This window comes from Etheostoma cragini, chromosome 3, assembly GCF_013103735.1.
Source record: "Etheostoma cragini isolate CJK2018 chromosome 3, CSU_Ecrag_1.0, whole genome shotgun sequence".
NCBI lineage: Eukaryota > Metazoa > Chordata > Actinopteri > Perciformes > Percidae > Etheostoma > Etheostoma cragini.
In genome coordinates, this window is record NC_048409.1 from 27,756,528 (window position 1) to 27,782,878 (window position 26,351).

General features: G+C 42.7%; 3 protein-coding genes and 1 long non-coding RNA gene across 7 annotated transcripts in view; all 4 read right to left on the reverse strand.

Annotated features, from left to right (window-relative positions):
• hif1al (hypoxia inducible factor 1 subunit alpha, like) overlaps nt 1-9,878 on the reverse strand; it is a 19,867-nt gene extending 9,989 nt beyond the window's left edge. Inside the window, exons 1-4 of one of the 2 annotated variants that reach the window (XR_004656093.1) lie at nt 9,750-9,784; nt 2,604-2,794; nt 1,760-1,917; nt 1,035-1,119 (exon numbers count right to left, since the gene is read on the reverse strand). Coding sequence is in view for 1 of the 2 variants with exons in the window: in XM_034867553.1 (XP_034723444.1) it covers nt 1,035-1,119; nt 1,760-1,917; nt 2,604-2,794; nt 9,750-9,784 (469 nt within the window). In the remaining variant the exon portion in view is untranslated. Of the gene's footprint in view, nt 1-1,034; nt 1,120-1,759; nt 1,918-2,603; nt 2,795-9,749 lie in introns of both variants that reach the window. The other variant, XM_034867553.1, reaches the window with a different exon arrangement.
• The window catches only part of LOC117942207, a 27,812-nt gene extending 11,429 nt beyond the window's left edge, over nt 1-16,383 (reverse strand). Inside the window, exon 1 of the long non-coding RNA XR_004656094.1 lies at nt 15,717-16,383. This is a non-coding gene — a long non-coding RNA (uncharacterized LOC117942207). The remainder of the gene's footprint in view (nt 1-15,716) is intronic.
• Nucleotides 16,384-16,402: 19 nt separating this feature from the next.
• On the reverse strand, nt 16,403-23,363 carry zmp:0000000529 (WD repeat-containing protein 20). The gene is made up of 4 exons (XM_034867551.1): nt 22,502-23,363; nt 20,372-20,554; nt 18,302-19,711; nt 16,403-16,786 (listed from the first exon to the last, which is right to left on the reverse strand). Exons 1-4 carry the CDS (start codon nt 22,937-22,939, stop codon nt 16,739-16,741), a joined length of 2,079 nt encoding a protein of 692 aa, XP_034723442.1. The 5' UTR covers nt 22,940-23,363; the 3' UTR covers nt 16,403-16,738.
• A 1,163-nt stretch (nt 23,364-24,526) lies between these two features.
• The window catches only part of LOC117942201 (mitogen-activated protein kinase kinase kinase kinase 5-like), a 38,355-nt gene continuing 36,530 nt past the window's right edge, over nt 24,527-26,351 (reverse strand). For all 3 annotated transcript variants that reach the window (XM_034867549.1, XM_034867548.1, XM_034867550.1), the window contains 2 exons: nt 25,977-26,103; nt 24,527-25,098 (listed from right to left, as the gene is read on the reverse strand). In XM_034867549.1, the coding sequence (XP_034723440.1) occupies nt 25,002-25,098; nt 25,977-26,103 (224 nt within the window). In that variant the 3' untranslated portion in view covers nt 24,527-25,001. The remainder of the gene's footprint in view (nt 25,099-25,976; nt 26,104-26,351) is intronic.

Genomic DNA, 26,351 nt, shown 5'->3' on the forward strand with positions numbered 1-26,351 from the left:
TTTTGGAAAATGGCTGCAATGAAACAAAGAGTGAAAAATTTAAAGGGGTCTGAATACTTTCCGTACCCACTGTAATACAAGGTATAAAAGAAATGTATCATTCTTAAAAGGTCAGACACATGTTCTGTGTTTAAAATGACTCGTTACTGCCCAAAACAGTGGATGATGTCTCACAACTAGTTTGGTATTTTGACATAAGTGTATGTCAGTGCATCATGCTGATTGTTTAGCTGAGAATAGTCTCAAACAAAAACAGCATTCAATACTGGAGGTAGACAAAAGCTGGTATAAAAGCACCCCCTAGTAGTCAAAGTCTTGACTGATAACTGCGTCACCGTTCTTAGAAGATACGCAGAGACCGACAACCCGCGTTAACATTCACTGATGGGTATTTTTATGAAATATATATATTTTCAGAGGAAGGAATTACATATAGGCTATTTTTCGGCCTCTTGAGCCGTATGTTCCCATCGGTTTGAATATGTTTTTATATTTTTTTTATTTGCTGTCATGATTGCTTCCTACTGCCAGGATTGCAAGTGAAATAAAATGCTAAGCCCGTCAGTTTAAGGAATGCACAAGTGTTGTTATGATCAGATCTTGTGCTGACTGATGGGGGAGTGACATTGATAAGCGTTGTAATCTAAGCATTTACAGCGTCAGCTTTTTCTGCCTGCTCTCCTCCTGTTGTAGGAAGCAGCACCTGTTTTGCGTTTGGCCTTTAAAACTGTGTCAGTGTCTTTCATATTTTTGTATAATTATGGTTTTCTCTTCTGTAAAATACGCGGATCTGGCAGAAGTTTGCGATTGGTCACACTGTGCAAACCCTGCCTCTTTTATGTGAGTGTGCCTCGCTGGATTGGGAAACCCGGGGTTGATTGAACTAGTTGTTAACCACCGCAGTGACAGAGCCTATGAATAAAATCCAGGGCATACTGATCTTGATTCATAGTACAGGTCTCTGTTTGGCTCTGAGAGGCCAATCTGCAACATTTTCCTTGATTTTTATTGTGATGATACATAGGGTGTCTGACCTGGACGTGGAGTCAGCAGGTCTCGGAGCTCCTCCTCATCACAGGGATGAACAAAGTCATAAATACTTTGACCCAGCAGCTCCAGCTGTTAACCACAAACAGCAACAACAACAACTGTCAGTAACAAACAAAAACACTTGCATGCATTCATATAGTATATTTGGTCAAGGATCCATCTGTATTCACTTTTTCTTCATTACAAGTTTTTTGCAAAAACACTTACTTAACAACAATTTGTTGTAGTGCTTGTTAACGTAATTAAATCCAAACAAACTAAATCAAATTAAACCAATAACAGGAGTTAATCTTTGCTGAAGGAAACGACACTGAATCTGATCACAGTCAGATTCAAATCATTACAGCTCTACATTACATTTCACTCTGTATTTCTGTATGCACGGATCACAAGGTAGTTGTGTTACAATGACAAACCCGATCCCCAAGAAAGCCAAGAATAGATTTAATGGATGGCTTCTCTCTGCCCGAGTCACTCAGTAAGGGTCACGTACCGCCACGGAGGCTTACAGTAAACGCTCGGCTTCACAACAGGTGAACCAGACACATGAATGGGGAACGGAAGCTTTGAAACGAGGGGGGTAAAGGTCCGAATATGTGAACATCATGGTTACTGTGTGATCTCTGTACTTAATCTTTAACTTATTGTTCTTTTTTTGTTTGTTGCAAGGTTGCTGAAGCTCAACACGTCTGTCCTGCAGGATGTTTACCTGCGTGATTCCGAGATATCTGCTGACGCTTTCTGTCAAGTAGATCATGTCTCCCTCCTCGGTCATCACCATGACGAAGCCTGCCAGAGCCTGGGGATAGAAAGCACCCATTGGATCTTCCTCCTCCTCCTCTTCAATCTCCTCTTTCAGATTCTTACCTGTGGTAAAAACGACCCGGTGGTTATTACGGCAGACAGAAGAGCATTGGTTGAAACTTTAAATGCCTGTTGGGTTTTCATGAACCAAAATATGTTCTAACCACTGCCTAACTGTAAGTCTCAATCATTCGTGGATGATAGTTTACTTGTGTTAAGCTTGATTTATGCTTCTGCGTCATATCTACACCGTGGCTACGGTGTAGATATGGTGTCTACTCGCTCTGAAGCTGTCTACGGTGTCTACTCGCTCTGAAGCTAATCGCCGTCACTCTCTCAATTTCTCCCTTTCAGACAGACACACAGACACAGACACAGACACAGACACACACACACACACACACAAAGTTGTTTTAGTCGTGCAACAGAAACCCTTTGATTGGACAGATGGCCTAGCTAGCTGTCTGGATTCACCCTGCAGAGATATGAGGAGCATAGTTCTCATAAATCCACATACAAATAAATCAGAATATAACATCCGCCCCTAAAGAGTGACATCCGCCAGCAACGGACCAATGATGGAATTGGAACATGGTGGTTATAGACTACTCTGTAAGAAAACCATTCTCCAGCAAGCGGACACAACTGCAGCTATATTTTCAGACCGTTGCCTCATTTATTTCCACTACATGGTCTGGGACGATCAGGTTCTGTTTGGACGGCCGGCCATCTGAAGAAGTCTTTCTTACCGGGTCTGAGGAAGCCGTGCATCCGCAGGAAGCTGAGGGCGACTCTCATGATGCCGGATTTGTCGAGGTGTGTGCAGACTCGACGAGGGAGCGGCAGAGTGCGGGCGAGCTCATAAAACACCTCCGTCTCCTGACTCCGCCTACTTCTGGCCGCATCACGAGATCGCAGTTTCCTCTGCTCCGAACCAGTCCTACAGGGAGCGGGAGGAGGAAAAATAGAGGGGAACATAATTAACAGATGAAATTAAGAGAAGATAAAAAAAAAGGAAAAAACGTAAAAGGAATGAAGCAAGTAGATGACAGAAATAGAAAGCACGCCGAAAAGACAGGGTGAGAATAAAAAGAATGTAGAGTCAAGGATCACGTAACACTCGTCACATACTCAGCATATTTTAAGTGCTTCTCTACAACCACGTTTCCTCAAAAAAACAGAACTTCCTTTCAGTTCATGGTAAAGAAAAACAAACCCTGATCAAAACACAGAAAAGACACCATTTTGTATTACTAATTTACACTAGGAAATTAAACCTTGGCGCTCTGCTGCTGCTCCGACCCGTTTTCCTCTACAGCTTGATGGTTTAAAAGTCCCATATTGTAAACGAGAGGTCAGAACTTCTGCACGCTTGTGACAGCACAGCTATACTATATTAAAAGGTAAAAAATGCCGCTACAGTCATATCCCCGGCTGCAATGACAGCACAGAGACAGAGAGAGAGCAGATCCGGAAATGCTGACCAATCAGAGCAGACTGGGCGTTTCTTCTTCCCCAGACAGGCGCTAAGATGGACGGAGGGACAACACAGATATATTCAGACAGACTGCATGAGAAAAACAATGTGTTTTTTGAACACTGAAGTATGCAAACGTGTTTTAATAGAAACCCAAAATACAGGGGACATAATATGAGACATTTGAGTCTCATTTAAAGGGTTCCATGACTCCAGCTCCAGATTCCTGAGTTAAACGGCCCTGTGGGATTTCTCTGACTCTGCATTAGGAACAGAGAGTTCAGCTCTTTCAACATTCCTGGGTGTTTTTTTACAAAGTGGAAACAGAGCTGATTGGGAAATAGGGGAAACATGTACAAAACCAAAGATAACACAATGTTATTTATTTTAGCTTCTGGGAGACTGTCCAGATCCTCCCTCATGTACTTTCTTCCCCCTCTCTTCACCAATACCACAATCCGGCCTGAACTGCTTTGGCCAGTACACGCAAACATGTGCTGACAAGTCAAAAGCAGGTTTTCATTTCTCTCACACACACACACACACACACACACACACACACACAAACAAACATACACACACCTTTATTGATCCTTAAAGAGGAAGTTTGTTGTTGTAGCAGCATGAAGACAACAATACAGACAAAGAGTGAAAGCATACAAGAGCAATTTAAGAGAAGAATTACAAGGTAAAGTGACTGAGTAATGTAGTCAATAGCAGCAGGGTCAGCAAGTCTATGTTAACATGATTAAGTAATGGTAGTAGTGGTGATCTGTATCAGTAGAACGAGGTAGTGCCCTAGGTCTCTAGTTGGGGGTTGTAAAGTATCATGAGGCTGTGATTATCATCAAGGTCACAACTGGTCATTTCATAAGGTGAAAAAAGTTTTTAAAAACCCAAAATAAACCGTCTCACTACAACAAAATGGCTACCTCTGTAACTAACACTCCACATTGAATCAACAAGAGTCTCAGCTTCCCAGTCATACCCCATTCATGCAAATCCAAGACAGTCCCTCCAGGACTTGTTTTGAGGTTGTTGTGGCCCAAAATGTCTGATGTTGCAGGAGCTTTTGTAAAAAGATTGCGAGAAAAGGGTGCGATTTGTTTTGTATAGTTCATTACAAATAAAAAGGAAACTTGTTTTGGGGAGAATAAAACTACTCTAGGCTGAGTTTCCTAGTAACTTTACCAAAAAGTAAAAAAATAACATGGCGTATGGTTGACAAACACTCAATAGAATTTAATAGTGAGTACGTGTTGGATAAAATGACATGTAGGACTGGGCCACAATATCAATAAGGCATTATATTTAATACGGCTCATTCACTCACTCACAAACAGACATATTTTTGTGCTCATACGATCATTTTCAGGTTCATGATTGTGTTTAGAGATTCTACCAGTATAAGTTAATGTGTTTACTTTGTAAACCTATAAATGTGCACAAAAAGATATACAACCCAGAGAAAAAATTATAATCTGAGCACTATTTTTGGGGCATTTTTAAAGCAACACCATGTAACTGAGTACGAGCTGTAGTTCCAACAGGACAACCAGTAGGGGGCCGAAGCGGGACAAGGTTACACAGTGTTGCTTTAAGACTTTATTTATAGAGGACAGCTGAAGACAAGAATGGGGTGAGAGACCCACAAGACTTTATTCTCACAGAGGACTCACTGAGAGATGATTCAAATCCTAACGGCTGCCTTGGGAATGGTTTTTTGGGTTGATTATGTAATCCAGTGGTTCCCAAAAACCACAAAAATGCCCTCAACTCTACTGCCTACAGCCGGCCAAATGAGAACATCTGTTGGTTTTCTCAGCCATCTATCTATGAAAGCAGGATGTCACCATGGGCTGCGACATTTTTCACTATTTTCAGGCATTTTATAGACCTAAAAAAAAGTCATTTGCTTTATTAAAAAGGACAATAATCAACAGATTACTGGATAACAAGATTTACTGTAAGTTGCAGCCCTAATGGAGCACTTGTGTTACAATGTTATGAACCTTAAGGAAACTAATTTTAAATACGACTGGACAATTGATTGAAGCAAAGTCAAACCTCGTTTATCTGAGATTCACACACCACGATTAAAACTAACAATTTTACGATACTCGTGCTACTACTCCTGTTAACGTTCTACTACCACTGATAATTCTACTGCTGTTAATATTAACCCAAACACGTAAGATCTTACATCAGCTCACACAAAAACGAGTGTGCCAGCTGAGAGGAGTTTTGCCCCCCCCATGCCCTCCGGGTCCAGAACGGCTCCGGACCCGCTCAGCTGTGTGTCGGCTGCGTGCTCTGACGTCCGTCTCCAACCACCAGGTTTGGATTTGTTGCGGAACGGCTGCAGCCATGACTGACAGCTGAAGTCACGAGTACCCACGAGTTATCGCAGTTTCATGTAGAATATAACCGCATAAACAACAACAGTTTGTTTCCATCCAGAGGAGTAGAGGGGGAACAACTCTGTGTTGTGTTTCCAAGGTGTAGTGAAGGGCGATATGATCCGCCGTGAGGATACTCTGTTTTATTTTGAAAATTTGTGTGTTGAATTGCTGTAGAGCTCTCCGGCTCCGGCAAAAATAGAAGCTCTGCGTACTGTATCTGCTGCGGAGGTTAGCGAAAATACACACGGTGCCTTTAATGGAAACATAACGACTCCGGATCCGTTCAGAAGCGGATCCGCAGCTGTTCCGCACCCGGTGGGAGTTTGGGGGTTAGAGTGTACTTCGTCAGCGAGCAGCACTGCACGCCAGCGACGTTTTTCAGCGCTCATTGTGAGTGTGTTTCTGGGAGATATACGGCCTGGTTGTGCATGCATTAAAGCCAAAGGCCTCTGTGAGTGTGTGAGTGTGTGTGTGTGTGTGTGTGTGTGCACGCGTGGCAAAACAAACGGAGCTCACTGAAAGTAAGCAGAAAAGACATTCATGCAAAGACACACCTTCAGAACACACAGAGAGACACACACACACACACACACAACGTGTCAACTGAAATTTGAAGACTATAACCTGCCGGTTGGCCTCATTTACAGAGAACACAATGTTGTCTGCTGGCCTCAACCATGAGGGAGGGACAGGAACATATTTATTGTGTCAAGAAGCAGGTGTGCACACACACACACACACACACACACACACACACACACACACATTAAGCTTGGCCTTGTAGCGTTGGAACATACTGTTAAAAAAACAAAGTGTCCATGTTTTTGCAACCCTAGAGTGTGTGACAGAACGCAATGAACTGCTGCTCTAAAATACAAACAAGTACACACACGCAACACAAACAACACAACAATTTCATCACTAGAAGACACGCTAGACAGCAATGATGCCAATGTACTTAGGACTGAATTAGCAAACAGACAATATTTGTGATATTCTGTAGTTCTGTTTTTACATCAGATTCAGGTCTGACACGGCTCAGTGTAGGCAGGAAAACGCATTTCTCCATTTTTGCAATGCACATTTCTACAAAAACAGCAGTTGGACGCTTGCAAATGTACATATGTAATTTACAAACACCATCTAATGTGATAATAGCGGGAATACCTTGACAAAACAAGACCCTTGATGACGTCAGACTGTGGGAAACTGTGTCAGATATTATCTACGACTTTGGTCACAGAACAAAACGTGACCCATAAACAGCAAGCAGTACGCATCAAAGTGCACCGTACACATATGTTTGTTAACCCCACCCTGTTGTGCAGCTGCAGGGCCCCATCTCAGAGAGAAGATTAAATCTTCCTGCTGAGATGGGGCCCTCCTAGGTCATGCATTCCATATGCTGCAAAGGAAGACGTGAGTCTGCTCCCACCGCTATTCCAGCTTCAGTGTTTCTATCAAACACTGCTGGTTATTGTTTTAAAAATGGCTCCAAGCCAAAAAAAAACTACACCCTAAACATCCATACTATGATGTAAATCAACATGAAGGATCACAAAGCATCGAACAAGAGCTGCAAAACCCACATTCTGAGGCAGGATAACCCCCATCATACAGGGCCAGCTCACTCATTTACAAAATGTAGTCCTCTGTGGCCGCTGTGCACCGACTGGGGAACAAAACAACGCCTCTGCACCAAATGGGTGGATGGTGATAACTGTTTAACGGCTTGTTGGGAAGGCAGTTTCACACAAGATGTAAAGCTAAACTATAACTAGAAGTGCAAGCAGTGATGACAGGGTCCAAACCTCAGCGAACGCAGAACCCAGAGTACGACAGAGGCGAGGCAACGGCAACGAGCAAGCTCAAAGGCCTGTAGGTAATCGTAATCGTCTCATTTACATCCACTGTGTTATCGGCCTAACTGCGTCAACCTTGATCACCGCGTCCCCTAACGGCAGATCTTCGCCAAAATTAGTACAGAGCCTCGGAGTGGCATGTCGAACAATAACCTTAAGTTTGGCGTTGATAGAAGAAATGTGTATAAATGTGTAAAGATTACAACCGGTTGAGATACAAAATAAATCGCAATTTTTTTGGGTGTGTGTGTGTGTGTGTCAGGATTCAATTTTTAATTATCTCATTTTTTAAAGAAGTATTCAAATCACACGAGGCCAGACAACACATGCACATAATCTCCCTCCAGCCTTCTAAATGTGTCTGTGGCAGCTGGGCATAATATTAAAAATATACACAACATGAAATATGAATAATCCGTGTAGCTTTGTGCGATTACACCAATGATCAACTATATTATAATTGTCATTAGTGATTAATCTGTCTTAATTAATAAATAAAATAAATTATTGATTCAATCGTATGGTTAGTAAAATGTCAGAAAATTGTGAAAAATGTCTGTTTTCCAAAGCTCAAGATGAACTTCTGAAAAACATCTTGTTTTTTTCAACAACTAAAGGATATTCAGTTTACTTTATTATATGTAATTAAAGTAAGATTCCCATCAGTGGAAGTAGTAACTACTTAAGTGAGAGAAGAAATAACACAATGCTTCAAAAATAAGAAATACTCTGTTACAAGTAAAAGTCCCGCACTAAAAGTTTTACTCAAGTACAAAAGTATCAGCATCAAAATATACTTATTGTCCCCAAATTAAAAGTACTTATTGCCTCAGAATGGCCCATGTTATAGTAATGTTTAATATATTAAACAATTTATAGAGTATAGTTATTAATGCATGTGTTCATCACTTTAAAGCTTTAGTGCGCAACTTTTTTTAAAGATTATTTTACAGGCATTTTTAGGCCTTTATTTATAGAGGACAGCTGAGGACATGAAAGGGGAGAGACGCGGAGAATGACATGCAGCACGGGGTCAAAGGTCAGTCGAAACCTGCGGCCGCTGCTTCAAGGAGTAAACAAACCTCTCGTAGCAACTCAACTGAAGAGTCCCCAATATTAAAAAGACACTATGGGCGTCTGCTCTACCAGATGAGCTACCCGGGCGTCAGTAACGGGACTGCCGCGAACAGAAACTCAAACAAAGACAGTTTCCTCTTCTGAAGAGTCAATGTTTTTTTTATCGTCCGTGTCCTCCTTGGCCACTAGCAACTGCATGGGTAGGTGTCGGATCAGGAAATGAGGCTAAGATCCAAGAAGGTTACATTATTCCTGGCTAACACTTTAATTTTAATCCCATAACATTCCCAGTATAAATGAACACTCATTCTGTGTTCATGGCCAGTAAACAGTCGAGTGTAGTAGGATGCTGATATCTATTGATACCATATTTCACTTGGCTATGGCCGTTAGGGGACGTGCGCGATCACGGAAGGCTTGTATCTTGTTGAAACCAGTTTTGTTGTTGTTGTTGTTACTTAGAATTCCTCATGGGGGGGTGACAGGAAAGTTGCAGCTGGTAGTTTATGAATCCCCCCCCCCCCCCCCATTGATCAATAATGTTCTATTTTAATCTATTATATCAAATAAAAATTGAATTGTTGATTATATGTTGTGTTTCCATTATTATTATTATTATTAATTGCTATTAGTAACTAGTAACTTTTAAGTTATTGTGCAGTAAAAAGTAGACAATATTTGCCTCTGAAATGTAGTGGATTATTAGTATAAATTAGCATAAAACGTAAGGTACGTGTACCTGGACTTATGTTGCCGTAATAGCCTTCTTGGGTAGGCCACACTCGGTGTTTGGAGCAGGGATTAGACGTGAGTAGCTTACATTTCTCGCAGCTGAGACGTGAAAGCGACATTAATTAACATTTAAAACGCACACTCAACTAAACTAATTAAAACGCCGTCATAATGTCGTTGCTGTGGAGATGAAGCACCGCGTGCATTACGGTCAGCCTGCATTCCTCCTCGCTGCTGTGTTTCTGCTCACTGCAACTCGGGAAGTTGCAACAACAACACGACACACTGGACAACACTCGGAATATAAATCACATTACAATGCGTATTTGATTAAATGAGTCTCACCGCTTAACCACGACGGTCTCCTCTTTCTTCTTCATGTCTAACCCGCGCTGAGCTGCGACTCCTCTCCTTACTATTGTGTCTGTTCGGTTGCAGCCTGGAGGACGACGCTGTTGATGTCCGACCCTCAGCCGCGTCCAGCTTCCGTCTGGAAAAAACGCGGTTTCCGGTTATCCTTACAAAGTAACAGTCTTCCTGGACGTATGTTGCCGAATTGTTTACGCAACATATAAATATAAACATGACATGTTTCTAACATTTGCAACAACTTCCTGAGCTTAACAGAGATTCAATTTTGATATAATAACTGTGTTTTTTGGTGAAATTGAAATTGAGACTAGAACGTGTGTTTTTCTGTGTGAGTCGTTGAATTCTTTCTGGAAAGATCTGCGCGGGCACCGCTGACAGAGATGAATATAAACTTTGGCGTTTTTGTTGAAAATAAGAAGGTAGATATGTTCTTAACAATGTGCTGTTTTTAAAGCAAAAAATCCATACGAATGTATACGATTTATTTTATAAATATTAACATTTTAATATGATAGTAAATATTAATATTTTAAGACCAAACCCTCCCGGATCCATTGGAAGAATGAGTTGAATCTTTTGTAGAAGTCATTGAAACGAGTTAAGGGTAAAAAAGCCCTTGATTTGATGTATTTACGTGAAACTCTTGACTTAATTGAGATAGCCCCTTCTATTTATTTTCTTTTATCTTATTTTCTTTTCTTCTTCATGTTGATTTGGTATGTACATGCTCCTATGTTTTACTTACATGCTCGACCCGAGGCAAAAGTTCTACTTTTACAATGTATTTATAAAAATGCCTCGTTTGTTTGTTTTTATGTCTGTGGCTTGACGCAGTCGACATACATCCTGCCACGTCCACCCCCCCAGTCACGTCCTTTCTTTTACTGTCTCTGGTCACGTCCACAACCTTTTGTCTTTTCTCCTTTTACTGTCTCTGCATTCAACCCACTGTCTCTGCATTCAACCCACAGAACTTAACTCGATTTGTTCAGGATCCCCTGACCAATCAGCTTCTAATGTTAACCACTCGGGGTCAATTCCTATGATCCCAACCAATGGGCGGCTTCGGAGGGCGGGACTTGCCTGGAAGTCCCCCGGCTTCGGGTCATCTCATTTAAAGCATAGACTGACAGTTGAAGTCGGCTTGGTTGTTTTTCTTCCCCCACAGGGTTTACATGTAGACCCTCTAACGACCACCAGGGACATGTGAAATCCGGATCCAGTTTCAGTTAACCCTCATGCTGTCCTCGGGTCAAAATGAACCGTTTTCCTATGTCAATGTTGTTGTTTTTTATGCACCACTGTAGATTAAACTACCCAGTTACACATACACATACATCATACATACTGTACATATTGTGCATACTGTACATTATACACATTATGCAAAAAGTAGTTAAGTATCGTTGTTAATACTTAAATACTTTTTGCATAATGTGCATACAAAGCTATTTTATATACTATGTGTAGTTGCTCTCAGTACTCAGGACTGTGCACCAGGTTCCCCCCCTCTCTTTTTTCTCTGCACTACCTATACTTTATATTTTTATATTTTATGTCCTTATATTTTATATTTTAATATTTCATGTCGACATTGTAAAGGGGTTTCTTCAGCCTCATTGCACAAGTACTGCACTTGTGTATAATGGAAATAAAGGCATTCTATCTATCCATCTATCTGTCTATTCTATTTTTCTATCTTACTATCTATCTATCCATCTATCCATCTATCCATCTATCCGTGTATTCATCCAACAGTAAAGGAGTACTTTTCAACCTTGATACTTCAAGTAGGCTGCATTTAGTTGATATTACTTTCATATTTGTACTTACGTAAGGTTTTGGATGACAAATGTACCAAATGTGGACAAGATACATGGTCAGGAGGGGGATGAACTACTGGACCTCCGAGATGTAGTGAAGTAGAAGTATATAGTAGCATAAAATGGAAGTAGCTTCAATTTTAAGTACAGTGGAACATGTGAATGTACTTAGTTACGTCATACTGGATGTCTTGAACCAGTTTAATGTTCTAATGATAAATAATACAGGACACACACAAGCTCAAAGCTTCAGCTTTAATGTTTTAATAACAGATCTCCATTTACAAACTGGATAGAGTGACATCAGTCTGCTGTTATAACTTCCACCAGAACAGGCGTAACGTGAGTGAAAGCATGTGTGTGTGTGTATTACAGAGAATGCATATTCTACACACAAACACACAGAAAAAAAGTAAGTAAAATGTCTTGTTTGAGCCTCAAATGACACATATAAACTAAAAAATAAACAACATATTTGGAATGATATTGAACGTCCGAGTTGTTTCACGTGCAGAACGAGGCCCTCAGACTTAATCCCAGTGTTCCTACAGCCAAGTTGTCCCTGATAAATACACCTGAATAAATAAGTATACCATCACCTTTCACATATCTGGTTTCTACCTCTCTGAGTTGGCTCTGGCTCGACAGGAATTACGCAAAATGAGTCCGTCTCTGACAGAATGAAGCACACAGTTCACACAAAACGTAGTTATTTAAAGGAAACCAATGTGCCGTAACTTCTTGGATGCCACACTAAAAGCACTTTTAATCTTCTTGTTGTTGTAAATAGTGAGTGTTTAAGTAAAAATGTCTAGTTTCACCTGCATACTGCAGGATGGTGTTTAATGAAAGAAGAAGAATCATGTATTACCCTGTTTGTCAAGTGTAACTTTATTGATTGATGTGTGATTCTGCCTCTGACCACTTTCCTGTTTCTTTCTAATATGATCTAAACCCACTCGGACTCCCACGGCATCATTGTCCTATTACAGTTCTCTGCAATTGACTTATAGAGTGATTTCAGTTGAAGCTCTGAGCAGAGCTGCACCCCCCACAGGAACATCTGTTTGACAGGCGTTCAAATGTAAAGTAGTGAAGGGAGTTTATGCACATATATGGAAAAACAAGAGATACATATTTCTTTCTGATCAATCATTTCATGAAGTGCAACAGACAAAAACACACACGCGTTTCGATCTTGTCATAGTACGTCTTTCATTTTTTTTAGTGCCTGCATGAAAAGAAATGTGTACAGGACTCAAACATTTAGCAGGTAAATAAAAAATTGAGTCAAGGCTACGGAAGCCCTGAGGGAGAACTTAGTTTTTTGTCTGGTGATCTATTGTCTAAGTCCGATCTCTTCTGTTATTTTTTCTCTGTGCCTTGTAATTTTTGTTGTTGTTGTAATACTCATTTCGGGCCCCAAGAGTGCAGCATTGCCCACATTTTCTTTCTTTTTTTAAAGATTTCTTTTGGGCATTTGAGGCCTTTATTTATAGAGGACAGCTTAAAACATGAAAGGGGAGAGAGAGAGAGGGGGAATGACGTGCAGCAAAGGGTCGACGCCTGCATTATAACATGCAAATACACACTTAGATGTACTGTAGAGCTAAAGAAGAGGACTGTGATCAGAAAAAACAAACAAAAAACTGATGGTATGATGCAAAAGAGGGACAATGCGAAGATAACTCACTTGGAGTTTGAAAGGTGTTGCATGCTGTATGAATATTAATATACTGACTTTAATTCAGCCAGGGACACGTTTGCATTCAAACAACAAATGTTGACAAATGTATCCAATAAAACACTCTGAATTAAGTTGCACAGCTCAAAAGAAATCTGTCCGTGTTAATTTGACAGATACATTTTTTTGCATCATGATAAAGCATTAATTGCCCAGAGCTCATTCAAGACACACTGGGGGTAGAATTTGGCAGTGGCGTGTAACGCAGTCATTCTCATCTAGCCACTCTGGCGAGTGGAATATAGACCTATATAACTATATTAATCTAACACTGGTCACTGGTGCGTGCCAGCTGCTCCACTTGATTGACACATGAACTCTTGCTCCAAACCACTCTGAATTAATCTTCTACATCCCTGCTCCATTTATGCTATCGGACTCTATTATTGTTTAGATCAGTAGCCTAGCCTGTTTCCATCCAAATGGGCTTTACACTTTAACCTTAGCAATGACAGTATGTTATATATCCATTTCTCATTATTTGACGTGCTTTTTCCATTCAGCTTATCGATTCCTGAAAATAACACGTGGCTCTACAGTGCCTGTCACTCCCCGATGTGAGATGAGTGCAGATTTGAGTCGCGCACGCGTCACTTTTGCCACAAGTAGCCTACAAGATGCTAACGAGAGGTTTCTGTAATGTCAATACAGTAAAAATGGATCTGCTTAAAGAAGAGAGTTCGCTGCTGACTACAAGTTAGCAATCAAATATAACAAAGGCTGTCAGTGGAATGGTGTTTAGCAAACAACCGTAGATGGCTAAAACGTTTTTGAAATGATTTCCATCTTCTGTTATTGTTCGTAATGAGAAAAAAATCATTTAATGGATTTTTTTACAAAATTCTGTATGACATGTTATGCCATAAACCGTTTAAATCTGAGCATGCGCGACTCCAATCTGCACTCGACTCACATCGGGGAGTGTCACAAAAGACACCTAAGTTTACCTGCACACTAATATCTCAAAATAGTCAAGTAAACAGCAGATTTGTGAAGTAGGCCTTATTCCACATTTTATGATTAAGACGTGGGACGTGGCGGTGGTATTTGGAATATGCGTCTAAATTGTGGGGTTTTACTGCAGTTTGCGCCAGTTTACGACCTGTTGTGCGTGTTGTACACAAACCATCAAGCTAACAGTTTGCCACACTGTTTACAATGTTCATCATCTTAGTTTAGCGTGTTAGCATGCTAAAATTTGCTTAGTACAACTGAGACTAATAGGGAGGTTATTAGTTTTGCAGGTATTTGATCATAAACATAATCAATCATAAATATTGACCTTAAGAAAACTCTTAAATTGGGAAAGGTGAGAAAAACATGAACTGCTCTGATAAACCACCGCTGCAGCCTTTGTGTGGATGAAGGAAAAAAACAAATAATCAAGCGTAAAAAACAACCCAATGACTGAATGAATAACAAAGTTAAAGAGAAAACAGACATTGGGATCTGTGTGATTATGAGACCGGGACGTAAAAGAGGTCTTACGTCTCCCGTCATGTTTATAATGCCTCAAAATCAGCTAATCTTTGCCCGTCAGACTCCAGTGAAAACAAATGTAAAATGGCCAAAACGTATTAAAGAATAACTCTTTATTTTACCTTTTAATCAAAAATAATCACAAAACACCTTTTGGCAAGTGTATGGCAGGCATCCCAAAATCTGCACACAAAACACAACATAGGCGTTTTTTGCGTCCAACATATTTTGCTTCCCTTTCTTACTGAAACAATTCAGGAATCTGAGCAAAGACTCAGTAAGCACTGGGATTCGATAACAAGAATCAAAAGAGACAAAAAAATCAAAATCTTGACGTAGATGTACACCTTTTTAATCCTCTGCACCCAAAATATCCTGTGAGAGGTGGGAGCTTTTTCTGCACAGGGCACTTCCAAACTGCCGTTTTCATCCACCAGCCAAAGGGCTAGTGAAAGGTTACAGCCGCTCAATAGATCACCACTGGGTTTTTTTGATTGGCGGGTCAAGAAAATCTACCAGCCACTTGCTATTTTTTTACCAGCATTTGGCTGGTAAATGGTGCTAATTTTGAACCCTGGGACAGGCGTCCGATCAGACAAGACAACGACGTCCCTCGTGTCCCTCATCAGGCAGCTCAGGGTGGACTGTGGATTTATTGTGTGTGCAAATTCTTGCAAGAGGCAATTCAGGTGCAACAGGAATGAAGATACAGTATATATGATGCTACACCATGAGGGGAATGTGTGTGTGTGTGTGTGTGTGTGAGAGAGAGCCACTTAATGTAGGGAATGTACAATAGTGCTTGTGTGTGAGCCTGCTTTAGGTAGGGAATGTGCACCAGTTTGTGTGTGTGTGTGTGTGTGTGTGAGCCGCTTTACATTGGGAATGTGCAACTGTGTGTGTGTGTGTGTGTATGTGTGTGTGTGTGTGTGTGTGTGTGTGTTATTGATTAAGATGCCGTTTGTCCTGGAGAATTAGTATCATTCAGACCTATTAACTCGGCCAGTCAGCTGTCCAGCTAGCAGCCTCTCTGTGCTCGACCCGTCCCCCTAAAGGAGTCCCTCTGGACCCGAAAACGCTTCCATCAGCCTGATTTCAGGGACAAACTGGAGAACTCACACTAAATAAAAACGCACTGACAACTTCACGTTCCCTAGAACAGCAGACCTTCACTTTTCTTTTCTTTTTTTAACCGTGGTTGCTATGTACATAGAAGGCTCTTCATATATTAATATTCTTCATCTTTCCTGTTTGTTTTTTTTCCTTCCTTGTTGTCGAGTCATTATTTCCATACACGTTTGTCCTTTTTTGTATTCATAGAGTATTTTCAGTATTTACATTATAAATTATTACACAGTCTTGTGATAAAATAAATAACTTAAATATAATGGCCGTGGCTTTTGCATGAATGGGAAGTGGGAGGCATCGGAGGTAAGACGGATGGCGCCTCGCTCCTCCATGCTTCAGGGCTGCAGACCAGGAGGAAAAACCACCTCCGTTTGGTGGATGCAGTCTTATTCTCCAGAGAGTAACGGAGAGGTGAGGTGAAGGCGGGGGGGGGGGGGGGGGGGGGGGGGGGGGGGGGGGGGGGGGGGGGGGGGGGGGGGGGGGGCTGAAGCACCAGGGATACACTTCCCAGGCTGCACAAGGTGAGAAACCCTCCCTAAAGTTTGAAGATTCAGGAAGTGTTTCCCCCCCAACTGGCTGACGTGTGAGTGAAATCCGTAGGGGAAAGGGTTTGGGTCGTGTCGGGTGCAGAGGGTATACTGGAGAGTTATACTGGCGGTTTAATACTGCAGGGGTGCGTAGGGTGCAGTGTCTCATTGTTGTCCCCTAGTTTGACATTTTTGAGGATCGTGGAGAGAGGGATGGAGAGAGGGATGGAGAGAGGGATGAGTGCAAAGCTTCTCCTTCAGCTATACCACCGTGCCGCTCGGAGAGTTCCCGTTCTGTGCTGTCAAGTTCTGATCAGAGAGACAAAACATGAAAGAAAAGTTAGACACGAGAGACAATCAGACCCAGAAAATCTGTACTCCACTCTAAAGTACAGGAAGATAAAAAGCCAACTATGCACCGGAGAAGAAAGACAAAATCATCTCCAACTGTTGAGTCATTTCTCGCAGTTGGAAATATCCACCAGCTGAACTATCTTCTCAAAACAAACTGATGACTGACTTGCAATGAAGGAATATAAGTGAACTAACCTAAGTTATTATTATTATATTATACTTACACCAGCGAGTAGGCTTAAGGCTAATTAACATTCCCATTACATTAGCATCAAGATGAACGTCCTGATAGTAGGGGGGGAATCACCAGTGGTCCCACCATACAATATCATCACCATACTTATGTCAAGATACCAAATATTGCAATTTTAAACTAATTGCAATATTCTGCAATATATTGAAATGAATGACTTTTTTTCCAACTACAACTTTTTCCCAATTTCCAAGCCCTGTATGTCCCCAAAAGGAAACTTTGTCAACATAAGTTTTATCTAAAGATTAACATTTCTCTGTTTGTTCATCTCACTTCACCTTTATTGCTGCAAAATGGGACTGTCAAGCAGTCAAACTGACCAACACATTATAATAATAGGTCAATACTTGGCGTTCGCGAATCAATACCGTGAAATATTGTGATAGTATGCTGCATCGATTTCATCCCCCACTCCTACCTTATGGAAGTAAAACCACACCGCTGATTTTAAACACAAACTAAATATGAATATGAGAATCCTGAAATGTAGCATCAATGTAAATGTAAAAAATACAACAATCGCCCTTTCACTGATACCTCAAACTCATCATCTGGTTTCTGTTCATTTCAAAGATGGGCTGATTTTCTGTTTTAACTGACATTTGAAGGAATACTTTGCCGACATTCAACCAACTTCTTATCATGACAATGATTGTGTGGGTAAATCCACTACGTTAAAGTTCCCTCTATCTTACCAGTGGCCAGATCTCCTTACTCACAAGCCAGCAGAAAAACACAGGATGACTCTGAGGGCTGTAGCTCCAACTACAGATTGTGTCTGTGTGTAACAATATAAACAGTATAGAAGTGAATCAAGAGAAAGCCGCCCCGCTCTCTCCTTCTCAACCTCAGACTAAACTCAGATTCAATTGTAAAACTAGACAGTGCTGATCAAATATGCACCGAGATTTGGTTACGGTGTTGCCTGCTTCTAGCCTGAAATGTTTTCAGAAAACAAATGTGTGCACTATTTGGCTGAAAAATGACACCTTGTAAACAGGAAGTGGACAGGAGATACTACAGCCCATTATCTCTGTTTGCTCTGGCCATGTAGCTCCAATTTCGTAAATGTTTGCGCCATCCTACTGCATAGACATCCACGATAAATAAAAACACCATTGTTCTTCAACCATGAATTTAATCATAAATAAATCATGGTTAGTTGTAGCTAAAGCATTGATACGTTTTTCTCCTGAAAGGGTTAACTGAAGACTTACCGCCTTCCCCGGCCGCGCCCAGGTGCAGATGAGCCCCTCTTGGCAGGCGGTGATGATGCAGTCGTCCATGAACACCAGGACTGTCAGCCTCTCATGTGCAATCTTTTTGCACACCAGTGGCTCCAGCAGCGGCACCTCGTGCATGCGTGGGCACAGCGTGGTCCCCAGGACCTTGGCGGCGTCCAGCCGGTTGCTCCTCGGCGCCACGTTGATCTTATCGTTGCTTTTGCTGATGTTGCCCAGGCTGTGGTACCTCTTGTGCTCTTTCTCCACCCCGCTGCTGCACCCAGACTTGTCCGACTTGCGCTCCTGGAGTGACAGCGTGGCGAAGCGGCCGATGCTGAACGGGGTACTGTTCCCTCCTCCGCTGCTCCCTCCGCCTCCCCCGCCTCCCCCGACGCCCTCCGAGGCGCCCTGGCCCTTGGAGACGTTTGCCACGGCCGGGTGGGGCAGAGAGTTGGAGCGGGAGAGGGAGCGAGGGAGCGGTAAGGGGAGGGTCGGCGGGTTGGCGGTGCCGGTGTTAGTGTTAGGCGGATGATGGTGCCCCTCAACCGTTGCACCTCCTCCCCCAACTGGGATACTGTTGACCCCCCCGCTGCCTGAGTTGGACAGCGCGGGCCCAAAAGTGTTAGTAAAGGCGCGGGACAGCGGCAGGCGTGGGTATAAGACGTCATCCGTCAAGTCCCACAGACAGAACTGGGTGTCCTGGCCCACCGAGCCAAACCGGTACGTGACCGACGCCGAACCGCCACCTTTAGAGCTGTGCCGAGAAAGACGCGACAACGTGCTGCTCGTTCGGACCCGGCCGAAGTGCATGGAGTTATTAGGTGCTCCCTGGTGGAGGTCCTCCTCGCTGCCGCTAAGCTCCATCGGCTCCTCATCCTCTAGGGAAGTCGTGAAGGGGTCAAACGCCACCACATTGACCCAGGACTTGTGGCCATGACCTCTTGCAACCACACGGCTTTCTGCAAATGACCAGACGGTAACCAGGTCGTCCTCCCCGCCGGTGGCGAGGTATTTCCCATCCGGGCTCCACGAGACGCACAGCAGCCCGCCGAAGTAGCTCTTCATCACCCCCTGCAGCTCCATCGAGTCAAAGTGGAAGACACGCAGGCAGCCGTCCTGACCCACGCACGCCACATGCACGCCATCCGGGGAGAAAGCAAACTCGTTGAGGCCTCCGTCGCCCACGGCCCATCGTAACAACGGGTTGCGCGGCGTCTTGGTTTTGCAGGCGTAGACGGTGAAGCCTTCTCCCTGCCGCAGCAGAGAGTACTGTGGGGCCGTGGTGCCACATGGGTGGTCCACGTTGTAGAGGTAGAGGTGGCCGCTGGCATGGGAGGCCAGGAACAGGTTCTCAGACTTGGGAAGCCATTTTAGACACGTCACCTTGGATTTGTCTATCAACCTCTGGAAAACAGGAAGGAGGTGTACAGAGGAAAGATAAGCAGAGAGGATTTGGAGAAAAATAAGAAAGAGGGAACAATGGAAGAGGTGATGAAAGAGTGGAGGAATGGGAAGAGAACACTTTTTGTGCTTTGATGTGGACACTATGTCACCTCACTTCTAGCTAAATGTGTGAGAAAAAAAAAATCTATCAAGAGAAGCAAAACGGGAGGGAAACATGGGGAGAGAGGTTTGCAGAGATCAAGAACCAAGCTCCATCAGAGACAGGCTGAGACCGACAGAGACAGACCAGGGGATGGAAGATGAGGAAAAAGGGTTCAGGAGACACCTAAACACAAAGTCTATCTGCATACAGTGGGGCCCACATACCCCTTTCATTTCCAAAGTGAATTGGGAATCCCAATCCCAATCCCATTCAAGAGAATCCCATTTAAAATAAAGAGGAAGTTCAGGAGACGCAGTAAGTGAATGTTAAAGGGATAAACGCTGAAGACTTCTAGGCTACATCCCAGCATCCACACTAGGGCATAAGAAGAAAATCAATACAAGAAGGACAAATGACTTCTGTTGCACTGTAGCAGCAGGTTTTAATCACGACAACACACAGAGCTGCAACCCCCGCTACTTTAACAGCACAAGAAGAAAAACGGACAAATACAATACCTCCTCATTGAAGAGTTTACTGGTCTCCTTCTTGATGGGGTCGAGATACTGGACCTGTCCGGCGGAGAAACCCACGATGAGCGCCACGCTCTCCGCTGTGGCAGAGTACTGGTTGAAGTCGTGACACGTTGGCTGAGTCCCCTTGTAGATCCTCTTGTCTATCGGCTTACTGAGGTCTACAGCCTGCAGATGAAGAAGAAGAAGAAGAAGAAGAAGAGTCAAGTTATCACAAAGTGGGTTCCGGGGACGTTCAGAAGGTCCTCCAAGGGGTTTCATTTGTTCCACAGGATCTGTTCAAAAGCAAGAGTCCACATAACGATTTAACACAGTTACATACATCTGCTGACAATGTATCTTACATTTCTGGGACAATTTATCATTCAGGGATTTCTATTTTGACAAATGATCATAAAGAGTAGATGACACAAAAAAAAAATCCTTTGAAATATTTCCACAGCAGCTAGCTACAGAAAAACTGTTTCTCAAATGGTAAACAACAGCTTTTGGTGTCAAAAGAAAGGAGCAAAGGTTTTTCTTTTTTACGAGCTGCTGTGTACGCCATTATTCAACAACCATCAAGGGAGAAATCCATCAAACATGACTCAGAGACCGTTGAGGTTTCTCTCCCCCCACAAAGACAGGAAAGCAACAGGGCTGAATAGAAACACTCTGATGCTCGTGTTGTTGGTGTACCTATAGACAGTCCACCGAGAGGACACACCGCATCTCTGAATTTGTTAAAGTCTATAGTACTTGCTGTCAAGATGTAAATATACATGGTCTCGCAGTGCTGGAAGGGGGCCACAATCAACCATGACCAGTAATGGGAAAAACTGAGTTAGAAATAACGGAGTTATAAATAATCTTATTGATTAGATTATTTTAAAAAAAAGCTTGTTTGTTTTTAAGGCTTTAAACGGTCTCGCACCAGAGTATTTGTCTGCAACTTTAACTTTGCAGAAGCACAACCGGTCCAGGTATAAACGGTGGGGGGGTCAGGTTTTACTTTCAATTTCCTCGCAGGAGTCATCCCAAAAGGATCAATAAAGAGAAGTCTAAATCTAAGTCTTAGTCTTTTGCAGTTGCTGCCCCGACATGTATCTTCAGCCTTTTCCATGCAAACCAACCTAGCCATCTACACGTGTGCATCAGTCGAAAAGATACAAATCCCTGGCGAAATGAAGGCCATTTATTGTACTTTTGGAGTTATTTCATTATGACCCAGAAAAGATAAAATCATTAGCAGTGTGCAGTGAAAGAAAGCCCTCGACATTTAAGGAAGGTAGGCAGTTACAACCTTTTCCCTCATTGATCCGTGTCACCTTAGAGGAGGAGAAGCTTTTTACATTTGTCCTCCAGATCCTCATAAATTAAATTAGCATTCCTTATTAAGAATCAAGTTCCAGCTCTCTAAAAACAACCCTCGATGGAAGCTAGCAAAGCTAAAAACAAGCTGAGTGAGGAGAAACTGGAGGACAACTCCCCGACCTCTGAAGGGATGTAGCATCATGTATGAGAAGTTATTTTTGTAATTCTGCGTTAAAAGCATTGGCAATTACACAAATGTTTCTAATAGTTTATTTAACAGTCTAAAACCATCCTTCAATTTAAAATAAACAATCAATCAAAATCACCAATTGGAGATGGATGGTTATTAGCCTACTTGACAAGAAGGATGCAATGCAATCTGAAAAGTCAGACAAAAAGTACAATACTTCCCACAGTCAAATATACTTTGATACAACCCACCACAGCTGAGGCGTAACACATATGTGTATTAACTATCATTTGAGAATAAACAACCTTTAGTTCACATGGTTTCATCAAGTCAGTGGCTTCCTGTCTGTTTCCTGCTGGTATAGTAACACTGTTGTCCCCCCTGCAGCGTCCACTGACACAGTGCATCCGTGTGCATGATGCACCATTCACTGTCTGTTCACACACACAGCATGATGTCGCATTGCAAAGCAAATAAAGGTCTCATATGTGTTAAATGCTCGCCTGTGCAGCCCAGAGAACCTCGGTTTGAAAACATGATGAAATTGAAGCATCTGATTTGCAGAGCAGGCTAGCATGCTAAGCTAAGCCTGACCATCCAATGTGTCATCCAGAGGAGGAGAACAGGCTCACCTTCTTGATGTTGGTGTACGTGTAAAAATACAGCTCCCTCCCGATGTTGAAGCAGACCCTCTCCGAGTCCTCGCTCGGGTCTTCGGGCTGCAGCTTGACCATGGAGACCCGGACGGGCGGAAGGAAGCCCGCTGGAGAGGAGTTGGCTGCGGCATTGGAAGAGGAGGAGGCAGCGGCGGCAGCGGCGGCAGCAGCGGCAGCGGCGGCGGCTGCAGCGGCGGCGGCGGCACCCGGCCCCTGCAGCAGCCCGACCCCTCCGCCGGCTATGGGACCGGGTCCACCTCCAGGGCCTAGCGTGGCTCCAGCGGACGGACCCCGCGGCAGCCCGCCCCGCTGCTGCGAGTCCGAGAGGGTGAGCAGCTTGTAGAAGCCCTCTCTGGTCCGGAACTGGGATTTAATCTCATTGATATCCTTCAGAGCGCCGCCATCTCCGGCCATTTTTAGTACAAACCAGCCGCACAGGAAACTGATTTTTTTTTTGACCTGGAATTAATAACACTACAATCAAAAAGTACTAGAATAAATATGTGAGAGGCGAAGCCGAGCAGCCGAGATCAGCTAGGCCGACCAGCACACTCGGTCTGCTCCAGTGCATTTTACACGAGTACCGGAGCCAAAACCTCGGCTATCTGGCAAATAAACCCCGAGAGAAAGCCCTTCTGAGCCGGCGTAGGCATCCTCCTCGAGTCCTCGGCCGGGTCACTGCCTCCGTTCATCCAGTGTGCGTAAAGTAACGTTACGTTCAATAAGTAACGTTACGTTCGATGACGCGCGGCTGTTGCTGCTGCTGCTGGCCCGGTCTGGCGCTGCGCACTCCCGCTGATGTGTCCGGGGCAAAGAGAGGGCATCCGCCCCGGGCAGCGTGCTCCATTTCACCGCCCAGCCAGTGTGGAAGAAGCATTTATCAATCACTTCACAAAATGTAGGCTACTAATAGCACACTGAAAAACTATGTACTATGCTGCAAATAAAGTTGTATTATGTTTTGTTTTAATTTATTTATTATTTTTATATTAGGAATATAGTAGGCCTATTGAGTCTCTGTTACTGTGATCCTTGTTTGCTTTATGACTGTTGTTAACTGTTGTTTTTAGATGTGCTTTAAACATAAAGTTGTATTGCATTGAAAATGTTACTAAGACTAAGTAAAATAATGTAAGTATCGTCGGGAAAAATGTACTTAAAGTCATCATTGCAGGAACATCCTCACCTTTTAGCAACTGGAAATGATCAAAACAGTTCTGTCAATAAACTAAGTGTTAGATCAGCTGTAGGCTAATTGTATGCCTTCATATTTTTGGGTAGTTTACTTTATAATAAAACATCTTATTTTATAAATTACATGTGTTTTGTATGCAAAAATCTCAATTTGTAAAGTGACTAGTAACCAAAGCTGTCAAGATTAATGTAGTGGAGTAAAAAATACAACATTTCTCTCTGAACTGCAGGGGAGTAGAAGTAGATAGTGGCATCAAAAGAAAAGACTCAGGTACTCCAAATTTGCACTTAAGTGCAGTACTTGAGTAGATTACTTAGTTATCCACCACTGCTGCCCAGTGACACGCCACTGGACAACATGATGCATGGTCAATAACAACAAAACACTTTACTGCACAATGTTAAGTTGGTTTACATTTATGGTAGTCTACTGACATACTTCGCCACTGGTTGTTGTTTTCAGGACGCAAATTTGTGATGGTGCCTCTTTAAAAAGTAAAATTACTCAAGCATGTTCTTATGAAAAGAGCCACCAGATATGTCTTGATTTGATTTACAGAAATATAACACTGTCCTGCTCACATTCATCTGTTAAATACTTAAAAGATATTACTTCCCTGGAGAAAATGAATTCAAATGAAATATTTTTATACACAAGCTAAAATTGGATGCAGTGGCTTGAAATGAAATGCGAATATTATTATATTATAATTTCCAGTACTTGGATTGGTAACTAGTTTTTACTTAACGTAACTTTCACCCCTCCTTTACCATTTCTTTTCTAAGATCAGTACAGTTCACTTCATCTTTTGTTTATTAATTTTATTACAGTGTAACAGCAGTGAGACGTGTGCATATGTGAAATACAGACCCAGGTTACAAACTACAGTCCATCCAGTCCTTCATGCTTGTATATATGGCATAGTCTGGAAGCCAAATTTTTCAATCCCTGCAGGCGGCTGCTGTTGCTGTGATCAACTGAGACGCTCCTCTTAAGTATGAGAGGACCTTCCTGTGTCTTCATGTGTCTGGATACTGGAGGTCGTTCTGGATCTTGCACGTTGAAATCGCCCAGATTAGAAGCAACAACACAACAATCCTCGTGGGTCAGCATGGATTTGACAACATCCTGCCATCATTTCTTTCTGACATATCTCCTCTTTTCCCATTAGAAAATTAAACACTGTGGCGTCCCATGATCCCTCAGAGGTAATGATGAAAGTTCTGCATGGAGGCATTAGTGGGAGTTTCCCATGATGCCCTGTGCCAGCGGACAGGAGAGTCAGGGCAGCATGACATAGTTCTCAGCGATTTCCAGGACGTACAGGTTGGACAGCCCCACCGGGTCATCGGTCGGACGTGTCTCCAAGACGACCATCCTGCAGTGAGAAGGTCAGGGAGGTCAGAGGATGTTGAGCTCTAATACAACCGGTTTAAACTTAATGCAAATGTAAGTTGTGATTGGACAGGGTGACGTAAGTGTTTCTGTCCACGACGCAAATCTCGAATACAGGGTTCACACACATTTTAATGGACATTTTCCATGACCTTTCAAGGACCATTCAGACAATTTCCATAACTATTCCCAATGGATGCCTTAAACAGAACTGTATAGTAGACATTACTCTAATTATTAATCATTGTGTGAATAAACAGCAACCTTAACGGATGTCAAACAGTTGTTAATGGTCATATGTTTTCTAAATAAGTCTAAAAAACACTGTAGCAACAAGTAAGTAGCCTACATACTACATGATACTTCATGGCTGTCTAATGGCCGGTACAAGCTGATGAGTCGTCAGTAGCAACGAAGAACACTGACCAGTGGTGGTGTGAATCTTTACTGGTCTTACAATACGATAACAATGATCCTGTCTACGCTTCAGTTCGATTTCACGATGCATCACCATGCGTCACCGCCTCAATATTATTTTATATTGCCACACATGGTTTTCATCAACATATTCTAGCAGTCTTATATACATGAAGTCCCCCTTTTATTGTGTCTGGTCTTAAAAAAAAGACACTTCTTGATTGTGTGAACACAGCAGACAAAAGGCACAAAAGAAAAAAGCAACCTGAAAATCAACAAGTAACATCAGTAGGCGATAATCGAATATGGTCTGTCACTGCGTGGTCCACGTCGTCATCGTGATGCATCGATGCCATGATTCATTTCAACACCTCTACTGAACAGAAATATAAATCCAAGCAACCAGACATGAACACCCCAGGAAAGAGCGACGCCGTGCCGTACCTGTCGGACTGCACCAGTCTGTAGATCTTTCTCAGGTCGGTGATTTCCTCCAGCACCTCGGTGAAACTTTGTCTTCTCCTCTGCCAGCCGTGACGCCACACTGACAGCAGCGTGTCCTCAAAATACACTGGACGGGACAGACACACAGTAAAGGCTGAGTTTTACAGTTTTAATCATCTACAGTGTTAACCATCACTGGTTCACAGTGGTGGGGAAGTTCAGATCATTCACTTAAAGCTCCCAGGACATGGTGCTCTTTAGATGCTTTTATGTAGACCTTAGTGGTCCCTAATACTGGTCTCTTTTATATAGACCTTAGTGGTCCCCTAATACTGGTCTCTTTTATATAGACCTTAGTGGTCCCCTAATACTGTA